The sequence below is a fragment of the Mytilus edulis genome, chromosome 9 (assembly GCF_963676685.1).
Source record: "Mytilus edulis chromosome 9, xbMytEdul2.2, whole genome shotgun sequence".
Classification (NCBI taxonomy): domain Eukaryota; kingdom Metazoa; phylum Mollusca; class Bivalvia; order Mytilida; family Mytilidae; genus Mytilus; species Mytilus edulis.
In genome coordinates this window covers 60,599,334-60,623,486 of record NC_092352.1, presented here as the reverse complement: position 1 = coordinate 60,623,486, position 24,153 = coordinate 60,599,334, and the positions used below count along the sequence as shown (strand labels likewise).

General features: G+C 31.2%; 1 protein-coding gene across 1 annotated transcript in view; it reads right to left on the bottom strand.

Annotated features, from left to right (window-relative positions):
* Nucleotides 1-3,472: 3,472 nt before the first annotated feature.
* LOC139488715 (antiviral innate immune response receptor RIG-I-like) overlaps nt 3,473-24,153 on the bottom strand; it is a 37,806-nt gene continuing 17,125 nt past the window's right edge. The window contains exons 9-13 of the mRNA XM_071274535.1: nt 22,998-23,188; nt 22,022-22,166; nt 16,640-16,864; nt 5,343-5,510; nt 3,473-4,184 (exon numbers count right to left, since the gene is read on the bottom strand). Of these exons, the coding sequence (XP_071130636.1) occupies nt 3,583-4,184; nt 5,343-5,510; nt 16,640-16,864; nt 22,022-22,166; nt 22,998-23,188 (1,331 nt within the window). The 3' untranslated portion in view covers nt 3,473-3,582. The remainder of the gene's footprint in view (nt 4,185-5,342; nt 5,511-16,639; nt 16,865-22,021; nt 22,167-22,997; nt 23,189-24,153) is intronic.

Sequence of the window (24,153 nt, the reverse complement as noted above, 5' to 3'; positions counted from 1 at the left end):
ATTCTGATTGAATTGTTTGGTAATATCTCACATGTAATATTCACTTCAAATATGATTTACTTTTGTAATTCCTTCCACATTCATATTTGAATATGTAAAATTTGCCAATCTTAATAACAAAATTATGAAATGGCATGAAGCTATCAAATCATCCTCTCTTTTGCCACGGATAGTCTATTTGCAAATTAACGATTTGATTCTCTTATTGCAAGTTTTTAACACAAAATTGTTTCCCTTTGCCATTTGAAAACTGATTTGTATGGACATATTAAGCCAATTTTGTCCAGTAGGATATAACACCAGCAAATCTTAATAAGTTGATAGTGATATATACTAGAAGTCGAGCGAGGACGCTATAGAAACATTTCAATCGAACAACGAGTATGTAAAATGTGCAATTCTGGATCTATTGAAGATAAGCAACACTTCATATTATACTGTGATCGTTACTCTGTTTTTAGAAATAAACTATTTACTGCAATATCACCAGATCCTGCTTATCCTCTACGCATAAAAGAAAATATTTACCTATGCATATACGTATTATCTATTTTAATGCTTATATTCCGCCATTATTTGATTATTGTTGCAATATATGGGGAAGCTGTTGTGAAAGTGGAATAAATAAACTTAATAAGTTATTAAAGAAATCTGCTAGGGTTATAGTAGAAGCTGACATAATGACATCATCCAGTTTATTGTTTAATAGTTTACACTGGTTAAATATGGAAAAACGCATTCAATACCAAAAGGCAATACTTGTATTTAAATCATTAAATGGTATGGTTCCTAACTATTTACAAGAACATTTTCATTTTACTGATAATCAAAATTATAACTTACGTTCAGCTGATGAAAAACTATTAAATCTTCCAAAACCAAAAACAATTTTTTTAAAGAAAACATTTACATATTCAGGTTCTCAAATATGGAACAGTTTACCAAATGAAATAAAAATGAGTAATACACTTGTATCTTTTAAAACAAAATGTTACAAATTTTTCATCAATTGTGCAAATTAATATGCTTTTTCATTATTATTTAAATACAATTAATTGTATATTGTGTATAATATAACTTTATAATACTCTATGTACTTATAAATATGTTATTATTATTTTGAGGACTCTCAGGAAGATTAGTTTTAACTAATGGGATCATCCTCTTGAAATAAAGATTATTTATTAATTTATTCCTCCAAATGCTGCCTTAAATGAACTGTTATCTAACAACAACAAAAGTATAGCGAACTTTATCTTGGACTGTGATCGTATCAGAAGATAAATTATTTCACTATTTTACTTGAACTGTTGAATTTTCGAATAATTTAGACATTCGTCAAAAACTATGTGTTATCTATTTTTCAAAATGTGTTTTTTTTAATTTGTCAGTGCATCGTAGTCTGGCTGGCTGTAATGTAATATTGTATTGATTTGTATCTATTGTATATATACAGGTTGCAATATAATAAATCATTCATTCATTCATTCATTCATTCATTCATTCATTCATTCATTCATTCATATATAAGTGTATCATATTATACTGTGTATTATTGTAAAGCATAGAAAAAACAGCTTATGATAAACAAAAGTCAGCCTATCATTGACCCCGCCTGATAAATGAAAAGTGAAAAAATTAACGTGGATATAGGAACACGACTATTAAAAATGAAAGCATAAAAACTGCCCCGCAATGACCAAGAGTCTTTTAACAGCTAGGACTGACTCATATACATGTATTGCTCCTGTCGAGATTACACACTGTGTTTTATACTTGAATAAACATTTTATACATTCAAATGTCATTCCAGGAAATACAGATTGTAATAAAACATTTTATTTCAAACTTTGCAATTCGTCGCAATATATGAAGTGCTTTTTAATGTTAGTACAATGTGTAAACCAAGATAGAGAATTTGTTTGAGACAACCTTCTTGACTATATAAACTAAGAAAGACTTCTCAGATAATATGTACATGTATTATCTTTTTAATTTTAAACAGATGAATTGTCATAGTATGTTAACTAATAAAGTTAATATCTCATAATAAAAAAAAAAATCCGACAAATGAAAAATAATTCTTAAGAAAATTACATGGAAACTCGCGCAAACGGAATTCATGTACAATGTACCTGTCAATTTCTAATTCGCGCATATGTAGGTCACCCCAAAGGGCATGGAGTAACATGGTGAATCACCCCAATAGGGAGAGAAAAGGGGGGGGGTATTATTTTTTCTTTGTTGAATTGACATGTCTTTAATTGATCTTTATGGCTTGATATTAATAGGTCAAATGCCAAACGTCTTACAAGCCAAAATTCATATTTAAATGTACAACATTTGTACCATATAATATCATAAGAACGAACGACGAATGCAGCCTGGTCACATTCCACTATAATCAGATATTTTCTAAAGTCTTCTGAAACGCGGTGTATATGTATATGTACTAGTGTAATTTTGAAAAGATGAATTTACGGTTTTTTTGTAAAGGGAAATAACCGATACTGCCATTTATGCTATGTATATGTTGATCTTAGGAAAATTAATGTTCAAATAATTTGTTAAAATGAAGAGACAATGCCTATGTATACAACACATTTGATGTATTATCTGCATCTTTTTATCATGTGCTATTAAATATTCAAATTACTTTGATATAGATATAAGAAGACTGATGAGGCATGAGTGACGTGTAAACTGCCAATTCTCATCCCACAAAAAATTCAATGTGAATTATTATTTTGATAGAAATATTTTTGTATCTAAGAGTTGTTGCAACAAGATTATTAACATCAACTACAAATCTCAATAAATATTTATAAACTAATGGACTAAAGGTACCATTGTAGCAAAAGTACAAATGTACGCTTTATAAGTGCAAGACAATGAAAGTTGAAACTTCGAAAGAGAAATCGCAAAGAAGATTTCCCCATTAAATCTAAAACCGGTTTTAATCTCAGATGCTCCGAAAGAGTAAGCAGACCTTGCTTCACATGCGACCCCCGTCTTGTTACTCATATAAAACATGCATCTGAATCATGTCGAATGATTGTTCATAGTCATATTTATTAGTCACTCACACAATAGCAGCTTCGGAATTAACTCTTACATGTCTAATTCGAATACAATCAGTTATTTCAGTTTATAGAAATAATCTCATGCAACGAATGATATTCAATGTCAACGCAAAAGTGCTAATGGCATGTACTAGGCTGACGATAGGCACGTTCACCCCAAGTGGCAAGTCATTTTTAACCATATGCATGTTATGGATGTCCTTAAGTTTCTTAATTGCTTAGAAGAACTCTACTTTAAACAAATATTCTAGATTTTCATTCCACGTATATTTTCCATATTCGCGTTAACCGATGACAATCATGATATCAAGTAGGACAATTCACGTAAAAAAAACTTTACGACAGAATTTCCTACAATGTGAAAAATATAAGATTTAATAAGTTAGTGGTTAAACTTATTCTAAATATTTATTTCCTCGAATAAAACAAAATGCTCATGAGATTCAAATTGAATTCATGAGACACTAGTATGAATTTCTGTTTTGCTTTTGATTAAAAATTACGATTTATATAATTCGATGTCTTCATCAGTCATCTCATCGATTGTAAACGGTAAGTCATTCCATTTCCGACAATCTATGAATTTATCATTTCCAATGTCAAACACCTTAGTGCCTGCTTGTGACAAGGCAAGGATTTCGCATTCTTTATAAATAAAAATGGATCCCCAGTCATGCCCGCACTCAAGACCAAATGCCTTAAAACGCTTATGAAAACCGTCGAATATCATTTTCCTTTGCTTCTTTGGCAATTCTCTCTGATCAACTCTTTGAAGTATTCCTTTATCACATACGACAAAAAACTTCTCATTGATGTGTCGCATAAAAGTATTTTGCGTTATTAATACTCCGCAATATCTACAATGGACTCTAAATAAAGCTTGTCGCCGTTGTTTTTTCTTCATAATTTTAGAGTTTCTCTCCATCTCTTCCATTTGATAAACATCTTTTTCGGCATTAGCTATATCAATATCAAGTTCACAGACATCTTTAATTGCTTTCATCATTAAGTACTGTCTCTTGATATTTTTCTCTTCCGTTTCAAATTCTCCAAACGTGCCAACATGGACTTCTTTTCCTTGTTGACTTCGACGAACTCTCCCTTTAACATTAAAAGTTTTCATTGTATTATGTTTATTTGTTCAAATAACTAAAAGATTATATATATGCTAATTTAAGGTAGCTGGGGCTAGCAAAATTTGGACGATTGATTTTTCTTAAACCCCTGTTAAATACTTCAAAGTCTAATGTATTTTCTTTCAAATTTCAATGAAATAAATTTGGATTCCGGACCATATTATTTACATTAAAATGACCCAAATATTTTTCATTGTTTAAATATGGGTTTATGCATAGGAGAGTCTTTACTTTTCTTTAATGAGGAAACATGAAAGATAATTGGCTTAAATTCGATGAGAAAATCGCTTTTCATTTAAACTTCAAAACTATGAAATAAAATAGGGACTAACGGACATTTGTTTTCTTAAAAAAATAGAAAGAAAAAAAGTATGTCATATCAGTTTAAATAATATTGTCTTTGATTTTAAAAGAACATTATTTTGAAAGGCTTTCTGCAACATGCTGAGAAGGAAAACGCAAAAAAAAGGACATACAAAAATGTAACATCTACCTTAAAAAGTTGTAATTACAAAAACAAATGTAGTACATCTTTACAAAATGATATGATGCTCTTACATCAACACATCTTATAAAGATTTTGAATATTAATAAGGCTTGTTATGATTGAATAATAAGTAATACCAATTTCTGTCGATGATTATTTGCTTTTGTCAACAGTTCCGTTATAACATAAATTGGAGTTATGCCATTATTTTTTTTTATATATAACTTCATAACATTTTTATACACTATTGTGCTTTATTGAATAGTTTACAAAACAACACGAATGCTTTGAATAGTTAACGAAGGTACTAGGATTATAATTTAGTACGCCAGACGCGCGTTTCGTCTACACAAGTCTCATCAATGACGCTCAGATCAAAATAGTTATAAAGCCAAGAACTCCGATGAAATATTGTCTCATAGGTCATCATATCGCAAGTCCTTATTTCACATAACAACATTGCAGACAATCACATTCAGTGTTTTCTCCATAGTATCCTATAGTCTGTATTAATTTGTGTCTGCCATCCATGCCGGCCTTGATATTTTTTTTATGTTTATTTTGTTTTTTCACTCGACAAAATTGCACCGTCAGTTTTTTTTTTTACCTCGTTCTGACTATAATATTCATATTCACCTCGCATTTGAAGGCTACTTATTTCATTAGCTCTAAATCTGTAACGTATCATCAAGTTACACAGTGGAATATCTAATCCCTCAGAAGCAACAGATGTTGCAACAACACATAGGTGGTCACCATTTCTGAAATTATCTAGCACAGCAATCTGCTCAGCAGCTGGAAGGCCTTAAAAAAGAGAGAACTATTTTATGTTATAGCTGTTATGAAAAAGGATTATATAAACATATAAAGAAGTACTAATGATATAATTGCGAAAAGTGGAGATATGATTTGAAATTATGTAAAGGTTAAAAGAAAATGTGTAGAATAATCTAAATAAAACTAAATAAAGGATGTCAGGTTCAAAACTTAATACACCTATGTCGGAAAAGAGGAACAAATAGTAGAAGTAACTTTTAAGTATAATTGTTTTTTTTTTATATTTTAGGGGTACTAATTTACAAATATAAAATAACAGCATTTAAATGAACCTGCGGATGGTCATAACTTATCTGTCCAGAGAAAACAATTCCAACACTATTTCTTTGATTCTTTTAGCTGTTTTCCAAAATATTCTTTAAAGAATGTTGTGTTAAAATCGTAAACAGTATTATTTTATAATCTGATTTACAAGCAACACAAATCTTTTTTGATAAATGATTGACGCTTATTTTTGTCCTCCAGATCGGTGACAAAAATGGGTTTTATGATAATGCATCAAATTTGTCATGGTTGTAGTTGTGCGCGTTTCATACAATTTTAGCTGTGAATTCAACATCTTTATAAGGGCTTTTTCCAAGATGGTCACCATATTATATCGAAATCAACATATATCACTAATATACGGTCAAATCAAATTTCGCATGGTATTATGATCCAACTTTCGAGCAACGTAAACCACTTGTTATTTGCATGTGGCTGTTTTTTGCCGTCTCGAAATTTTTTTTATCAACAAATATCAGACATTACTTTAAATTTGGCATGGTAGTAGTGTTGGTGTTTCAAACACTTCTTGCTATCACATGACTAGTCAATATAGCAGTTGTTTCCAGGATAGTCGCGCGGTCGCCTTAATATATCAAATTTAACAAATATCCCTCACATGGATATAGGAAGATGTGGTGTGAGTGCCAATGAGACAACTCTCCATACAAATAACAATTTAAAAAGTAAACCATTATAGGTTAAAGTACGGCCTTCAACACGGAGCCTTGGCTCACACCGAACAAGCTATAAAGGGCCCCAAAATTACTAGTGTAAAACCATTCAAACGGGAAAACCAACGGTCTAATCTATATAAACAAAACGAGAAACGAGAAACACGTATATATTACATAAACAAACGACAACTACTGTACATCAGATTCCTGACTTAGGACAGGTGCAAACATTTGCAGCGGGATTAAACGTTTTAATGGATCCAAACCTTCTCCCTTTTTCTGAAACAATAGCATAACATCACAACAAAGAAAAACATACGATAAAATATCAATTGGCAGACTTAACTCAATCAAAAAACGTATGATTAAACAATGAACGAATAAATTTGATCTGCGATATCTGAATACAAATGCACAGTTAATTAAATATTAGAGACAAACATTCATGACCAAAAAGCTAACAAACAAATTCAAACACAGGACATGACTGAGAAATATTTAACCAATCAATGTTTACTTTAGAAAAAAACCGGTTTTTTTATAATCTTGAAGTTTATACAAATGTTGTAAGAATTTAATAAGTGAAAAATTGAAGATATTACAAATAATCAAAGCTGGTGTACTGACAAGATCCATATAAATAAAAAATAACAAAAAAGCATTATAAACAGTATCAACAGGTCGAATTAACAAGAAAATACGATTTGAGAGTACTCGCAGTTACTGACAGCTAGTTAAAAGCCAAAACCAATTAATAATAAAAAATCATGCATCAGAGACTAAAATCGACTAAAACACATCACAGGGATTTAGTATTTTAACGTCATTAATAGTCAAAGAAGACATGACTTGTGCAATGCCAAAAATAAATGTATCGACAGGTAGTAGTATAGTGAAGAGCGACTTATATAGAAATAAAAGTTAACGTGTCTGTGTCTCTATACATCTCGCCTCAAAAGATAATGAAATTTAGTTATGTTTTAATTTGCTAATGACAATATCAATATTAGTGCCAATGTGAACTATATTCAGAGATCTTAGAATGAAATTCAAAACAGTGTAGCTGTGGCCATTGATTGACACATTAAAATCATCCATTGACTGGGACAATTTAGGTGAACGTTTGTATGTAACGACCAATGCTCACTATGTACTTTTTAAAGACACTTAAACTATGGGGTCACCAAAGGTTCTCAAAACCTAAATAAAGTAATTCGAAAAATTAATCAGAAATAACACGATATTTTGATTTATATCAATTATATAAATCAAAACACAAAGGTTATTCCTGATTAATTCTTCGAATTATTTTATAATTAAAGGCGTTAAGAAACCTTTGGTGACCCCACAGTTTTTAAAATGTCTCGTGAACAGTGGTCGTTACAGACAAACTGTAAATTGTCCCAGTCAATGGATGATTTTAATGTGTCAATCAATGAACACAGCTACACTGTTTTGAATTTCATTCTATTACAATATTGGTACGATAACCCTTACTTATAAGTTTGTTTAAAGGTTCGATGAGTTTACAAGGATCACATAGTGATTTCCTCGCTTTAAGTACAATATTACCATAGAATTTAGGATGTGAAATACCATTTTTTAATAAGCTTTCTACAGGTATAGCCAAATTTACTAATCAAATCTTTGTATCTATGAAAGAATTTAGTAAAAGTTTTAAGTAATTTATGGTATCGAAATCCCTGACACAACAATTTACCAGTGATGCATTGATTACGTTCGTTAAAATCTATGACATCAGAACACACACGGGCAAACCGAACGAGTTGCGATATATAAACACCGTATGATGGAGCCAAAGGCACATCGCCGTCTAAAAAAGGAAAATTAACAATAGGAAATCACGGTGGGTATGGTTGTCCTGCGAGAGAACGTACTGTGCTGGTGATTTGGTCCTGACGGGTGCTGGTGATCAATGAAAAAATGTAAACAAAGACGAAAATAATGATTTTTGACGTTTTCACTCATACAAAATGGAAGAAAACGGTTGAGATTTTTCAATTTTGTTTCTTATGGGTTCATATGTAAACCATTAAAAAGTTGACCCTCTAAACTTTTTCAGTAAGCGTAACACAGAAATGCTCATTTTCAGAAAATCTCGAACTGAAAAAATAAAACAAAAATGCTCATAGAGTCCGCTTTCTATACCGTAATCCACGCGACAAAACTATTTTGTGAAAAAACATTGCAATTTATTAACATTTAGCATTTTCTCAATTTATTCATGTCCTGATACTGTGCTGGTGGGTCCTGTCATTGTGCTGGTGGGTCCTGATACGGTGCTGGTGATTTTGGATAAGAAGTTGGTCATATTTGAAACAAATGTTACAAAATCAATAAAATTGGGCAGATAATTGTTGTCAATAGGATCTATGACTCCTATTTTAGCTCTTGTGCATCCATTTGGCTGTTTAATATGTGTTTTGAAATGATCGTAACTTGTATTAAATAATTACATAAAAGGGCAACATCTTTCGTCCAATATCAGATAACAATATATAGTATCTAAAATAAGAATAGTTTTATTAAGATATTTTAAATGCCCCTTACATTGATGCTTCAACAATGATCAAAGCCAATACCGCATAGACATGTTTGTTAGCGCTCCGCATACCCCTCCCCACTTCCACCCAACCAACCCTCCTCATTTCCTCCTTCATTGTTACAGTGGTGTACCAACACAACAATTTATTACATAAAATAATAACACAAAGACACACATTATTGAATAACGAATGCTTGCAGGTACTGAAAGCTAGTTCAAAGCCGCATTTTCAACTAATAGATAAACCGTGTTCTCATATACAAAAATCCCAATCGTGTAGATTAAAAAAGTCTCAAAACTTAAGTTCACATTTTAATGTTTGATGAAGCAGAACTTTAAAAGTGTGCAGTGAATCTTGTTCTCACAACAGTTATTGTCATAATTATGTTTACATAAGACTCATAAAGGAATTAAGAAGGTACCAAGCAATATTTTACAGTTCAATTTAATGATCATGAATGGAAGGAAATGGTACGTAAGTTTACATAGGACAAAAAGAAATTGATAGTATTTTTTGGCGAAAGACTTAAACGCTTCCTTGCATTATATAGTACAGCTCTTCTATAAAAGCATGCAAAAAAAAAACTTTGATTGACTTGCTTGCTATGTTTGCTTGGATGTTTTCAAACAATAGGTAGGCGGAGTTTCAATACATACTGGGATTTGATTGGACAAATACAAACTGACAGGAATTGAAGTTAATGTTTATTTTCCAAATAAATTGTAGTATATAGTAAACAGACTACTTACCTGTCGTTTACAAACATCCAAACAATCATAGCAAGCAATTTAATCAATCATGGTTTGCTTTGCATATATTTATAGAAGAGCTGTAAATTCTAAAAAAAAAAGAAATTTTGTTGTCGTAGATGGTTAAATCCTCAACAAAATCACAATATCTTTGTTGGAACGAATAAAGGTTTTAAACCAAATTTTCGTGGACTTTTAAGCTTCCACCCTGACGAGACATGTTAGCTGTTCGTATGCTGTTGCACCTGACGCACGGAAACTTTCACATTTCCATCTTCTTTTCTGAAATATTTTACCCAGCTCATACTTGACAGGACTGTTATCCTAGTAAAAGCTGTAACCAATGAATTGAACACAAGTTAAAAATTCCATAATACTATATAATTCATTTTATGTGTCAATTTGTTCGAAAAAAGTCGAAAAGAAGAGAGTTTTTTTAATGCCATGATTATCTGCCGCTTTCTAGATCTATGCTTAGCATTTATTTCAGATGACATGGACTCCTCACCCTGGTGACCCTGCTGCCTTTCATAACTTTGTCCGTATACATATATTAATAGATAAACAAAAGGCTGTAACTGGTATTTGATTCGTTGTAACGAGAATATTTGTGGTGAATGGAAACTGTGAGGGTCAAAATCTTAAATTGCTTATAAATGTTGCTGGACCCAGTTTCGTTATCTGATCTGAATTTTCTGAAATGTGCAAGGTGATAGACATTTTGATTTTTTTTACTCGGTAAGTTTTGCCCTAATTGCTTGAACATTTGCAATATTAAAGCCGATTTCAATGAGTGTGTAGACAAAGGGAATATCTTTGGTTATCTTGCTTGCTGAACAGAAAAGTCATTGTTAGGTTATGTAAACTACCCTACTTTAAGAGTAGACTAGTCCGACAAATGACACATCTTTCTGTCTGTAGGACCAGGCTAATTCGAAAGGAGGGTATAGACCTTACCTAACAATGACTTCACGGTTTAGCTAACAAGCAAGCTAACCAAAGATATAACATTTGCCTACATACTCAATGGAATCGGCTGTAACTAAAAACTCGAATTCATTTTAACAGACAGTGGTCTGGTTTGTTGATGAATATTGTTTTTCCTAGATTCACTCTTGAAAAAATCATTTGGTAACATTTGGTCATTGTATTACGGACACCAAGACAATAAATGAACCTCACACGATCCCTCGACACAGTTGAGCTTATATATGATCTTATAGCGATTCGGGTTGAAAATCAGTTGAAATTAAGCCAGTTATTTGTGTGTGTAGATTTGTATTGTTTTAAACTGTTATGACTTTTTAAAGTTAAATCTAGGTGTTTAATCTAAGAATTTCTTTTTTAAACTTATTTACTTGTTTTATACTCAATTGGTAGTATGAAGTTACGAGATATTTTAATTTTTGAAATTGAAGGCACAATTAACAAAGCAAACGTTATAATATAGTTTCAAATACTTTTAAATAGATTTTTAAGGATAATGTACCCTTGTGATGATCCCATGCTAAACATAACAAAAATTTCTGTACAAAGGTCTGTGAATTTTCTACAAAAATAGTGATTTTATTTTCACCAAATTCTTTTTTTCTACTAAATACAATAATGAACTATAAATAATAATGCTTTGCAAGAAGTTTCCCCTTGATACATGTATATGTACAAAATTATATCTCTATTATTCATTGTCTGTGCTGTTTTGATACTATTGCAGTTTGCACATTTTCGTAATTGACAGGCCACAGGAGGGGGTGATAAACCATACACGAAAATATAAAATATTGATCTAAGTACTTAATTTGAATCTCTGAACCCCCACCCCGGCTTGTTTTTTAGGAGGGTGTCTAAAAATGGTCGATTACAGACAGCCGAGTACGCATTTTACTTTCCAGGCGTGTTTACGTTGATTGTTAAAGTCCTGAAAACGGATAGATAGAAACAAAAATGTTTGATTTATCTGGCTTTAGATTCAGTTTTTTTAATTATAAATTAAGTCTACATTTTAATATAATAATACTAAGAATTCACAATATAAAAAAATGCAGAAAAAAAATGGAGATGTGAAATATCTTAATAAGGAGTCATTACTACAGAGATGGTGTGTTTGAAACACAAAACTTAAAAGCTTAGTGATATTACCAATATTAAAATAAAAATGTATTTTAGTTTGGTAGTTTTTCCATTTACTCATTTTCAATCATAATTAAGGCACATTTGATTTTTTATTCATAAAAATATTTAAAAATAGAAAAGTAGGACACATTGTTCACTTCCTCCCCTGTAATTCTTTATCAAAAATATTTATTTATTTTGGAATTTTGAAATGAAAAAGCTAAGAAATCTTAGTTTTGTTAATGTTCTCTAGGTTATCTCGTCTTCATTCTCTGACATATTCTCTGACATATTCTAGTCTGCCCTTTCATACAATAGTGATTTTTTTTTAGTGTTCTATCGAACTTTCGAAAAAAAATACCTGATAACCGTTCAGACAAAAAAAATATGTTGAAAAAATCTTACAGATACAGCAAGTGATTCTTAATAGATGTAAGATACATTTTTCTTTTAAAATACAACTTTAAAATCTTACGGGAAACTATTCCAAGCTTAACACTTTCACTGTAACCTCGCTCTAACTTATCCCCCTTCCCCCCAAAAAAAACCAAACAAACAAACCCGCAATACTATTGTCATTCTTATAGTCAGCACTCAATTTTTCACAAACAAATGTGTTTTAAGCTGCTAAAGACATATGATTCAAACGCTCACAAAGTCCTTTCTTCTATATTTTTGCTCTCCATTTTTATACAAAACCTTTTACATTTTTATTTTATGGGTTATTGTTGAAGGTCGTACAATGACGTATGGTTGTTAACACATACTTTCTTTGGTTTCTTATGGAAATTTGTCCATTGACAACAAACATACAACATCATCTACTTTATATAAGTATTGTATAAATTACAACGTATTTTGGCGATCTTGCAAAATGATCGTAATCCCGAAAATCGTAAACATATTTTCTTATCTTAAAAGGGGGCAAGAAGGGTTCCATTAACAGGCCAATAAATAAAATCACAGTTAATTATAAAAAGAATAAAAAATAGGTTTTTTTTTTCTCTCATAATAACAGTAAACAGATTCATAACAATGTCAATTTCAAGAAAGCAGACAACAGTTAATTACTAGTAGTCAATAACAGTACAGCATCAATGATCTTGACTGAATATTTACCACTTTTAACTAAAATATAAAGGCACAGAACCAGGACATAGGAGCACAGAACCAGGACCGTTTTTCTTATCACCAGCACATCGTCAGGACAATTCCGTTCAACGAACTTGCACGACTTTTGCATTTTATATTGTTGTAATATACTTTGCATGGTACTTATGACGCATCAGAGAAAAATTAAGCAACAAAACAGTCGTTTTATTGCCGTTCTGATACAATGTAAACAAACCCACCAGCACAGAATCAGGACCCACCAGCACAGAATCAGGACCCACCAGCACCCGTCAGGACCAAATCACCAGCACAGTACGTTCTCTCGCAGGACAACCATACCCACCGTGGGAAATGAAAAATCGTCTCTTTTGTCGTAAATTTTAGTGTGAAGTTTCCCCGTTTGAAATTGAAATGTCTAAATCTAGAAAAGGACAACTGCTGCTGTTTATGTTAGATTTAGTTAAAGTAAGTTCGTTTGGGTAAATTTCTGAAGTATATTTAGAAAACTCTGGATTATTCAACGAAAAAATATCATCCAGATAACGGTAGGTATTTTTGAATGTATCAACCAAATGTAACAATGATGGGTCTTTACTGAGTTTGGTCATAAACTGAGATTCATAGCAATATAGAAATAAATCTGCTATTAAAAGGGCACAGTTGGTGCCCATAGGAATACCTACCACCTGACGATACACTTTATCGCCGAAACGTACATAAATGTTATCAAGCAGAAAGTTTAAAGCTTCAATCATATCCTCACATTTCCAGTAAGTGTATCTAGCATACTTTCCTTTTTCGTTACAGAAAAAGGCCTTAAACTAGTTACAGCAAATAAAATTACAATGAGATTTTTCGAAAGACCATTTTATCAAATACAAAAACTTTTTCTTTATAAGATTGTGTGGAAGTGTAGTGTACAGAGTAGAAAAATCATAACTGTCAACAGAATTGTAAGGACCATTGAAAGCATGTATTTTATCTAAAACCTCTAAAGAATTTTTAACACTCCAAAAATAATTAATACCATTATTTTCATAAGCTTTATTACAAAAGTTAATAACCAGTTCTTTGATAGTAGTAAGGGAGGTGGTTAGAAGCACTGATAGATTAGTAGTAGAACACTTACTGGAAGCGGAGATGAAACGGAATTTAAATGGTTTTTTGTGTAATTTCGGTAACCAGTACATGGTAGGGACTTTCAAATGTTCGGAAGATGCTTTAAGCTGGGCAGTGGCAGTGGTATGCTTGTTAACGATTTGACTCTCTGTGGTGCGCACTGACCTGAATGTTGAGGAATTGATAATTTCGTTTTGAAGAACTTTCGTGTAGTATATGCGTCACACCACCACTACATTATTTGCTGCCTTGTCTGCCGGTACGAACACAAACCGCTCTGCGAGTATGGGTCTATTTCCCTAGTATGCCTCAAATTTAAGAACACAAAACTTGTGCACCAAGATCTCCGTGTGGAGATATATTGGGCAAAATTCAATTTTTAACAAGTGACTGAGCTAAATCATTTAGCTGATTCGGATAGCAGAGAACCAAATAATAAATGTGTAAAAACTGTGTTATTAAATTTATGCAAATAAAAGGTTTTCATTGAACTAAATGTTTGAAAAAAGGGATTTTTTGTCGATGAGCCGAATCATCAAAGGTTTTCGGGATGTGCTAATTTACGGGAAAATGAAACTGAAATCCTACCCAAATGTGTCGATATCTCAGCTTCAAAACGTGCCACCATATTATCCAAGTTAATGATATGAGCAGAGGAATTAAGAAAAATGATAAGCTACTATTACCGCCCACTGAATTGCGTATCTGTGCCAAATTATAAAGCTTTGTTTTCAGAAGTTGTCAGACTGATTATGGATGATTGCATTGTACATCAGAAGAAGAAAAAAAAGTGAACATGAAAATAAGTTGTCTTCTTAAAATGACTAGTAGTCACAGCTTGTTCGATTATAGATTAATATTATTTATAAAGATCAGCAACAATATTCATTTTTACAATGTATTACTTGCACCGGGATGAAGCAAATGATTGTCTCTCATATCTTTTTGAATGAAAGCACGAATCATTGCTGAACCAAATTCGTCTTCGCATTCCTCAAGAGCCAAGATCTTAATGTATGACATTAATCTACATGTGCAAGTGCATATGTACATACTGTTGATACGTTGTAATTCCTGGAATTTCGTACGTTGTTATAGAGAAGAACCATGTACAATGTACTATGTAAAAGTTAAGTGAAGTAAAGTTTATCTATAGAATTATATACAGAATCTTGCAAAACCATATAATCATATGTCCAAACAAATGTAAGTTTACCCCGATCCATAAAAATTGACCACAAAAAAAAAAAAAAATAACAAAAAGGCAGTTACTGGATGTCTAAACTGGTCATATATTAAGAGTTGGCAAACCCGTTGCAGAAAGTCTGCGCTAACATATATAGGATACCAGTATTAGTGGCTTTCATGGTGATTACGGAAATGCATCATCCGTATGTAATGTTTTTGACTGGAAAATTGATGTGTGTCCTATCACTCTTCAGTGATCTTGAACTGCTCTATTTTGATTTAATATCTGCCCACGTTATGAATTAGTGAACTAGTTATCGCTGCAATTTGGGGATAATTAATTTTGAAATTGCGTACTCCTAAGACGACCGATACTGTTATAACGTTACAATCTTGCATTATTGTTTTTGAAAATACTCCTTTTATAATCCATCAATACTAGCTGAAAAATACTCATTATTAAGTTATTATTAAGTATATCATGCTCATTAATTTGGTGTTAATCTGGTTATGAAAGGAAATCTTTATTACCTTGTAATCTTATACCAACCATAATACTGACAAATTTTATGAATTATTTAATTCTGACTCTTACAATGTTGTTATTAAAATTGCAAAATTTTGTAAAATTGTACTACCTGTTGTTAATTAAACTAATATTTTCAACCATTAATATGTCCATTTGAAGTTTACTGTCTTTCTTTAAATGCATTACTTTTTCAAATGTATATATGTTAATGAATGTTTATAATGTTCACTGCATTACTTTGATACTTTGTTATTTTGTTATATTATGAATACTTATGTAGTATTTGTTATTGTTCACATTCCCCTGTTAGGGTCTTTGAGAAATAAAAAACTTGAAAACTTAAAACTTGGTTTAAAAAAAAGATAATCCAACGGTACTTTTGCAGTGTACATTTTTAAAATTGCATTTGTCTACTTTGATAGCTTTCTTCACCAAACGTTTTTTTGGGGTGATTTTGGTTTAAATTATATTGTTATATTTTTGTCTACTCTATTGTATTTTTGACTGCAGTGAACCCTTGTACTGTTATTGCAAGCACATTTAAAAGCAGAACAAACAACACTCCCTACACCCATAATCGTGCTTGTATATATCATCAATATACTTACTGAACATAGTTATGCTTTAAAAATAACTATGCACATGCAAGCGGAAAACCCTCTATGTTAGGAATTTGAAAACCAAATGACGCCATAGCAGGTCAATACATGTATATTGCTTTAATAGAGCTAACCATTTTGTTCATTTATTGATTATAGAAACATAAAGTATATGTTACCGTCTTCATCTATACATTTGTGTGATCCAGTCAGGTAAGTACTTCTGAGATAATCCGGTAATTCATCTACGAGTGCCCTTGCTGTTGCTCTAGTTTTAACAAATATTAAGAATCTGGAGTCCTCTTTGCATTTTTGATATTCACTATCTAGTAATTCAATTACTGCTTTAACATCAGGATTTTTTTCAAGTTTTCTTCCAATCTCCCGTATATCAACAAACACCTCTGTCATTTAATAGAAACAAAGTATATTAAAATTAAGTAAACTGTCGACATAAAGGGACAACCCGTGGTAAAATCACGATATATTCAAGCCCCCATGAATTATTTTGATTCTAATAGGACAAATACGGTAATTCTTTTGGATCGAAGCACTCTAGGTAGAGGCAAATATTTGCCGTTCAAATAGATAAACGCACTATTTAATTGGCGTAAAAGAACGGAGCAAACTGAATTAGTGACATGCTTAAACTGTTTACAATAACGTATTTAGATAGTTTTGAATGAATTTAATTGATAAATTATTTAAACAGTGGAGATCACTTCTAACCTCTCATTAAATCTATCAGAATCTGTCAGGAGAACTGTTCTAGGACAGTACGTAGAACTGTCAGCCTGACACCTTTTAGTCAGTTCTAACCTATAACTGATTTGGTCAGTTCTACATAGAACTGATTTGGACAGTTCTACCTAGAACTGATCCTGACAGCTCTACCCTAGAACAGTTTTAGACAGTTCTAGCTAGAACTGACCAAATCTTTGGTCAGTTCTACTTCTAGAACAGTTCTACGGTTAGAATTGATTTCAAATTATACGGCTAGAATTGATTTATAAATTCTACGGCTAGAATTGATTTATAAGTTTCAAGAACTCTTTGTCTAAATATGAAGGCTTCAGCAAAATAGCGATTAATATTATATGAGAGTTTTGCTATTTTGCCGGTTTTATTTCAGATTTATAATTGGCAAGCTAGAGAACATCTTTAACCCCGCCATATTCTGCATGTATGTGCCTGTTCCAAGTCGGGACAGTGTTACATAAATTATTTGTTTTTCTTTCATTTTTTGTACATAAATTAGGCCGTTAGTAGTAAATTCAAATTAAAAAAATCACACCTGCTCTTTCTCAAAAAGATTTTTTACAGTGTAGTGTACTACCAGTGAGACAAATAATATCAGAATTATAGAAACTTCTACCAGCTCTAACTCAAAATATTGACAATTCTGTGTTAAGGGGGTGTAAAAGTCAGTTTGAAAGCTTAAGACGTGATAAAATTTGACCTTTTTGAACTGGACAAAATCACTACTTAACATAAAGATTCAGCACCCAAATTTTTTTAACATGTAATTACACCCCCTACTTAATATTTCATGCATTTAATATCAAGAAATAAATTGGGAAAGTGTATCAAATAAAATATGCAAGTTATACACTGTTTACACTAGGGACTATATTCGTAGACAACGAAAACCAAAGGATGTTAACTGTTTAGTCATGATAATACAAATGATAGAAATATTGGAACACAATGCTACCTTATTTCGTTTGCATCAATCATTTTTGTCAATTTAGAGTGCCAGGATGTACTTTTTTTATTCAAAATATTGCATCATAAACAAATATTAGTAGTTTTCATTCATCAGACTGACTGGTATAACAAAATTATTTGTCCGCATCAACCAAAACTGACCATATTTGCACTTTATTATGTACATGATCAGTCAGGGGCATTACTTAAACAAGTAACAATTAAAATTACCTATTCAAGTAATGTTGAAAACGAGGCTATTTTAAATATTACTTATATAAGTAACTTTTCTGAATAATATTTTTATAGGTGTCCAATAATACAGATTTTACTAGGTTTAACAATTTTTCACAGTCATCTGGTTATTTTTCCCCTGACATATTAAATCTAATCCTTCTGAAACACTAATTAACTTTCTGACGCACTTATCTTTCATACCGACGCTTCTTGGTCAAAGATTGGTATCTTGGGACAATTAAATTATCATTTTCCTCCAAAATCTTGAAGGTAGACTGATATGAATAGATAGATACTTGTGAATTTATTAAGACTTGAAGTTGTTTATAATTTGTAACCCAAACCAAGTACACATGTTCCTTAAATAAGTTTTAATACTAATTTTATTAAAAATGTATCAAATAACTTATTCGAGTAATATTTTTGTCAAAATTTTTAAAGTAACCCTTCATCTCTATAATCCTTTCAAATATAATAAATTCTTAACTTTATGATATGAAATTATGTAAAAATTAATCAAAACTACATTTAGTCTATGTTTTATTGAAATTTAAAATAACTCTATTAAGTAATTTTTTTATTTTCAAAAACAAAAATTACTTATATAGGTAACTTAAAAAAATTACTTGTTTAAGTAATGCCCCTGACTGATGATGTAAATCTTAATAGCCGCAAAGTAAATGACTTATATTTTTATATCAGGATGGATTGTTTAATATAAATGAAAGCAATATTGGAAAACAAAATTATGCTCGCATCAGTTTATAGTGCCAGCAGGTCCTCTTTTTAATTAAAATTTTGAATCGTAAACTAATCTCAGTAATTTTGATATCTCAGACTGACTCATATAACAAAATTATTTGTCCACATCAACCAAAACTGACCATATTTGACAGCATCAACCAAAACTGACCATATGTGACAGCATCAACCAAAACTGACCATATTTACACTTTATTATGTAAATCTTAATATATATATAGCCGCATAGTAAATTACTTATAGTTACATATCACGATGGATTGAATTGTATAATTCAAATGACAGCAATATTGGAACACATTGGTTACAAAAAAATTTCCACATCAATTTAGAGTACCAGTAAGTCCTCTTTTTATTCAAAATATTGAATTGTAAACAAATTTCAGTAGTTTCGATATATCAGACTGAGTCGTTTTAACAAAATTATTTGACCACATCAACCAAAACTGAACTTATTTACACTTTATCATGTAAACATATATGGCCTCATTGTAAACCAATATTTCTATGTCAGGACTGATCGTATGATAAAAATTACATCAACTTTGGAACCCAATACACCTTATCGCTAATCCTGGCTAACAGTGGTTGAATTATGGAAATCTTAATATATATATAGCCGCAATTATGTAAATCTTAATATATATATATAGCGTCATTTGAATTATACAATTCAATCCGGCCTCTTGAACTTTTGAAGCATACAACAATCACTTTTTCATTGTGGTGTCAGATATTTTGTATTATGACGTCAAAAATTTTACGGGAACCTGTGTGATATCTAGTAATGGCAGAAAAATAGCGATAAGGTGTATTTATACCATATCTAAAAATTTAGCGCGCTGTTATTTCCTCTCTGTATCCATAATAATGAACCGTCACTAATGTGAATTTTTAAGTCAGTAGTTTGTGATGTTTTTGTTTTTTTTAAATAAAACTATTTAACGGCATCATCCAACACTCACATGACTGATTCATATACTTTTAAAATAAAAAGTACATGTATGAGAAGTTCTCTTCTTGGAAAAGTATACTGTTCATATAATTTGAAGAAGGCAAAGAAAAATGCATGATTTTGTTAATATCCGAACGTCCAGGGGCAAATGTTGCATTCATGTTCAGATCGAGTATATTTTTCTGAGTTCCAGACTTCCAGATATCATTAATAATCGTTATATATTAGTCTGGCTAAATTGACAAGATGGTGCAAATGTATATAGTTTTTTTTACGTTATACAACACGTTTTTCATTAATATCCCATAATTCATTTACTGTACAATTTTTATTTGAACATTTGTCAAAACAGAATCTTAAATGAATGTAAATCCAAGGCAAACAAGGTAAATTACGATAAAATTCCATGAATTAAATGCAGTTATGTTTAGGAAGAGACTGTTAAAAAAGGGGAACGATGAAACGTAAAGAATGATGTTTCCGTATGCAATCTTATAAACATATTTCTCCGATGAGTTGGATAACCTTCTATCCACTTCGATATTTGTACATGTAACGTTTGATCAGTAAAAAATATAGAACATTTGCTATTACGTAGCAAAGTAATTGGAAGTGATTTTTTTCTTCTAAATTCTAAAGTGCCCTTACTGCAGTGACGTCATTTAGAACTGTTCTACAGTCCTGACTGGTTTAGTCAGTTCTGCTGACAGTTCTACGGTTAGAACTGATTTTGACAGTTCTACCTAGCACAGTTTTAGACAGTTCTACTCTAGAACTGATCCTGCCAGTTCTACCTAGAACTGATTCTGACAGTTCTACTTAGAACAGTTCAAGGATAGAACTGTTCTAGGAGAGGTTAGAACAGTTCTATGACAGATTATTCTGACAGTTCTAATGAGAGGTTAGAAGTGATCTCCACTGTATGTCTTATACGACTGTATAAAATAATATAGCTTATAACTCATTTTAGCATCGTTTGTTTACGTTTCCTTGTGATGATTTTTCGGTTTCACAAGCGTGCATTTTCCAATTAAATGTGTACATTCGTACGTCATCGCTTATGACGTCGGGTACCTCATTCATAAAAAAAAACATACGACGTGGGAGTACGATCGGAACAGCCTTAGGCAATATATTCATATTTTACCACGGGTGTGTACTCAAATCACTTAAAGGTCGTCATGCTAGAATGATACATAAACCATGGTGTACGTTTTTTTACTTTGTCGTTATTTTTCTCTAAGGATCGTTGTCTCAATAGCGGTCATACTCAATATCCAAACATATTTCTAAAATAACAAATTTTTTATGTATAATCAATGTATGCCCATGTCACTTATAAAAGTATTCTATAGCTAAAACAACTTAACTCTCAATTTTGTTTAAAACATATATTTAAAAGCTACAGTTTTAATATTAATAACAAAATCAAATCAAATACATTTTTTTCTACTATATTCGTTTTGTAATGCTTCAGTTGATGACTACAAGCAATAAACAGATGCTCATCAGAAATTTTGAAAGTCAGAAAACTGTAGTTTAGTTATTGTTAATGGTTGATGTCTGTAATAATTGGTTTAAAATTAGTAATTGTTTTGTTATAGATTAGACCGTTAGTTTTTTCAATTGAATTTTTAAATACCTTTTATGTCGGGGCCCTTTTATAGTCAGTATTCGGTATGGGTTTTTCCTCATTGTTGAAAGCTGTATGGTTTCCTTTAATTGCGTACATCAACTTGATTTAAACTTTTAGTTGGGCAAACATACCACATCTCAATTTTTTAATTTTCATTTATCTTTCAATTCAAATGTTATCTAAGATTTGTTTTTGAATCTAATGTTTGAATAGCAGTCGTTCTTCAGACTAGAGACAATTTTTACATTTCACGCCGTGTATTACCTTTTAATTTATTGACAATATCTGTCTCTTCGTCGGTTTTTGCATTTTGACTTGCAGCGGATTCATCTGCGTATCCCTGTGTAATAACATTACAAACTTGATCAACCTCCAGCAATGAATTTACTTCTAAACATTCAGCGTAAAGCTGGAAAAGATAACAAAGGTATCAAATGAATTGTAATAATCAAACACCCAAATTCCAGAATAAAATAGAAAATGTTTTAGCAAAATACAACGTAAGACAATCAATTGTAAAAAGGGCATTTCACGAATAAAATAAACAAAGTCCAACAGGAACCTTAAAAGACATTTGCATTTTAACTCGGTTTATATAAATGTATATATTTCGTATCTTTCATTTGTCTATCGAGAACACATCTTTTAGTTGATAAACCATTGGCATACGAACAGTTACATGTATTTTTCATTCACAATGAGACATGATTTTCAGATTAAATCAGATATCAGACTGTCACCAGGAGTTACAACGCAGGTTACATGTAAAAACATAAAAATATCTACTATAAACTTGAACAAAAGCAACACCCAGCAAATAGCAACAACATGAAGGGTACGTGTTTGTGTCTGAGGAAATAAAATATGTTGTCTTGGTAAATGGTGATGCTGAGATAGGGCATGTAGTTCTCTTAAAATCAATGGAACAATTATTTTTTTTTATTTTGTTGACGAGTAAATTTCAGTGATTTTTAAAAATTAGGGATAATGCAATTTTTATCATACAGCTGTACACCGAACAATTACACAAAAATATAAAAAACATTTTTTCAAAATTTTTACATATTGTGTTAATAAAACTCGCAAAGTTCAAATGTGTATGACAGTATCTCCTTCATAAACATTATCGAACTGCTATGAACAGTTATTACCCGACAATGATAGTAACCAGTTTTCGTTTATTATTAAGTCTTAATTATTTACATAAAATAATAACATGTCACTTAATGCTAGTCTGTACCTCTAAGTGTCTGAAACATGCATGCAGTAGCCGTGGTATTTTCGGGTCTTTGTGTAATACATGCTCAACTTTATCTTTAGTCTCTGCAATCCATTGTATATAACGGATTTCGGACCTTTGTTTTGGTGGTTTATTTAATGCATCATACAAGTCTTTACAATCATTCATATGCTGGATAAAAAAGCTTGAGACTAAAAATAAAAAAGAAAAACATTCTGTATTTAAACTAAACCAGTATTTCATAGAAGATTTTGTAAACACAATAATTGAATTTAGAGTTACATTAATACGTACGGGATAGGGATCTGATCAGAATTGTATTTAGGTACGAATACAAAATCAAAAAGGATGGTCTACATTTCAGTTTCATTTAAAATAGTGTCTAGAAAATTTTTACAAATGTTGAACATGTTGAATACAAAATTATGCCAAACCAAAATTTTGAAATTATAAGTATTTCCTTTTACTAAACACAAAACAAACGGTTTGTTTCGAAGTATTCACTTTCAAACAAGACGTAACGAAGATTGATTATATAACACCATGACGTGACAAATTAACAGACTCACCAGGCGCGTAGCTATGTTTACGCCAAAACACCCGGGTGCATGTACAATTAAATTTTGGTAAAACAATTATTTAAATCTCAATAAGTTAAAAAGATCTTGTTTGAAGTACATCATTCTTGTTAATCTTTTTAAATACATTGTAATTGCGACTAAAAATGACGAAATTTACTTTTGATCAAATGGTACCGTACTATATTTTTGTTCATTCTATGTCAGTCAAAGTCTGAATATATTGGGTCCAGGGAATTCTTTTTACTTTCCTTCTGTGTAAAACAATTTATAATCAGCTAAGATTTGATATATGCTTTGGATTTTAGCCGAGACTGCGACATTTATGACGAAAAAAGAAAGAAAAAGCGAACTTACATTTCTCTGGGCAGCGTCAACTTTTTGTTCAATATATGGTCAAGTATTTTTTGAATATCAATAATTTTGTCAAACCTTCGTGACATTTTACGAAATTGGACAGAAGCTGTTAATTCTCAGGAATATCCAGAGCCGAATGGGAACTTTATATTTTTAAATTTTCCCGTATTTTACTGGTAAAACTTTCTTTTTCGCAGCTAACAAGTAGATACAATCTGTGG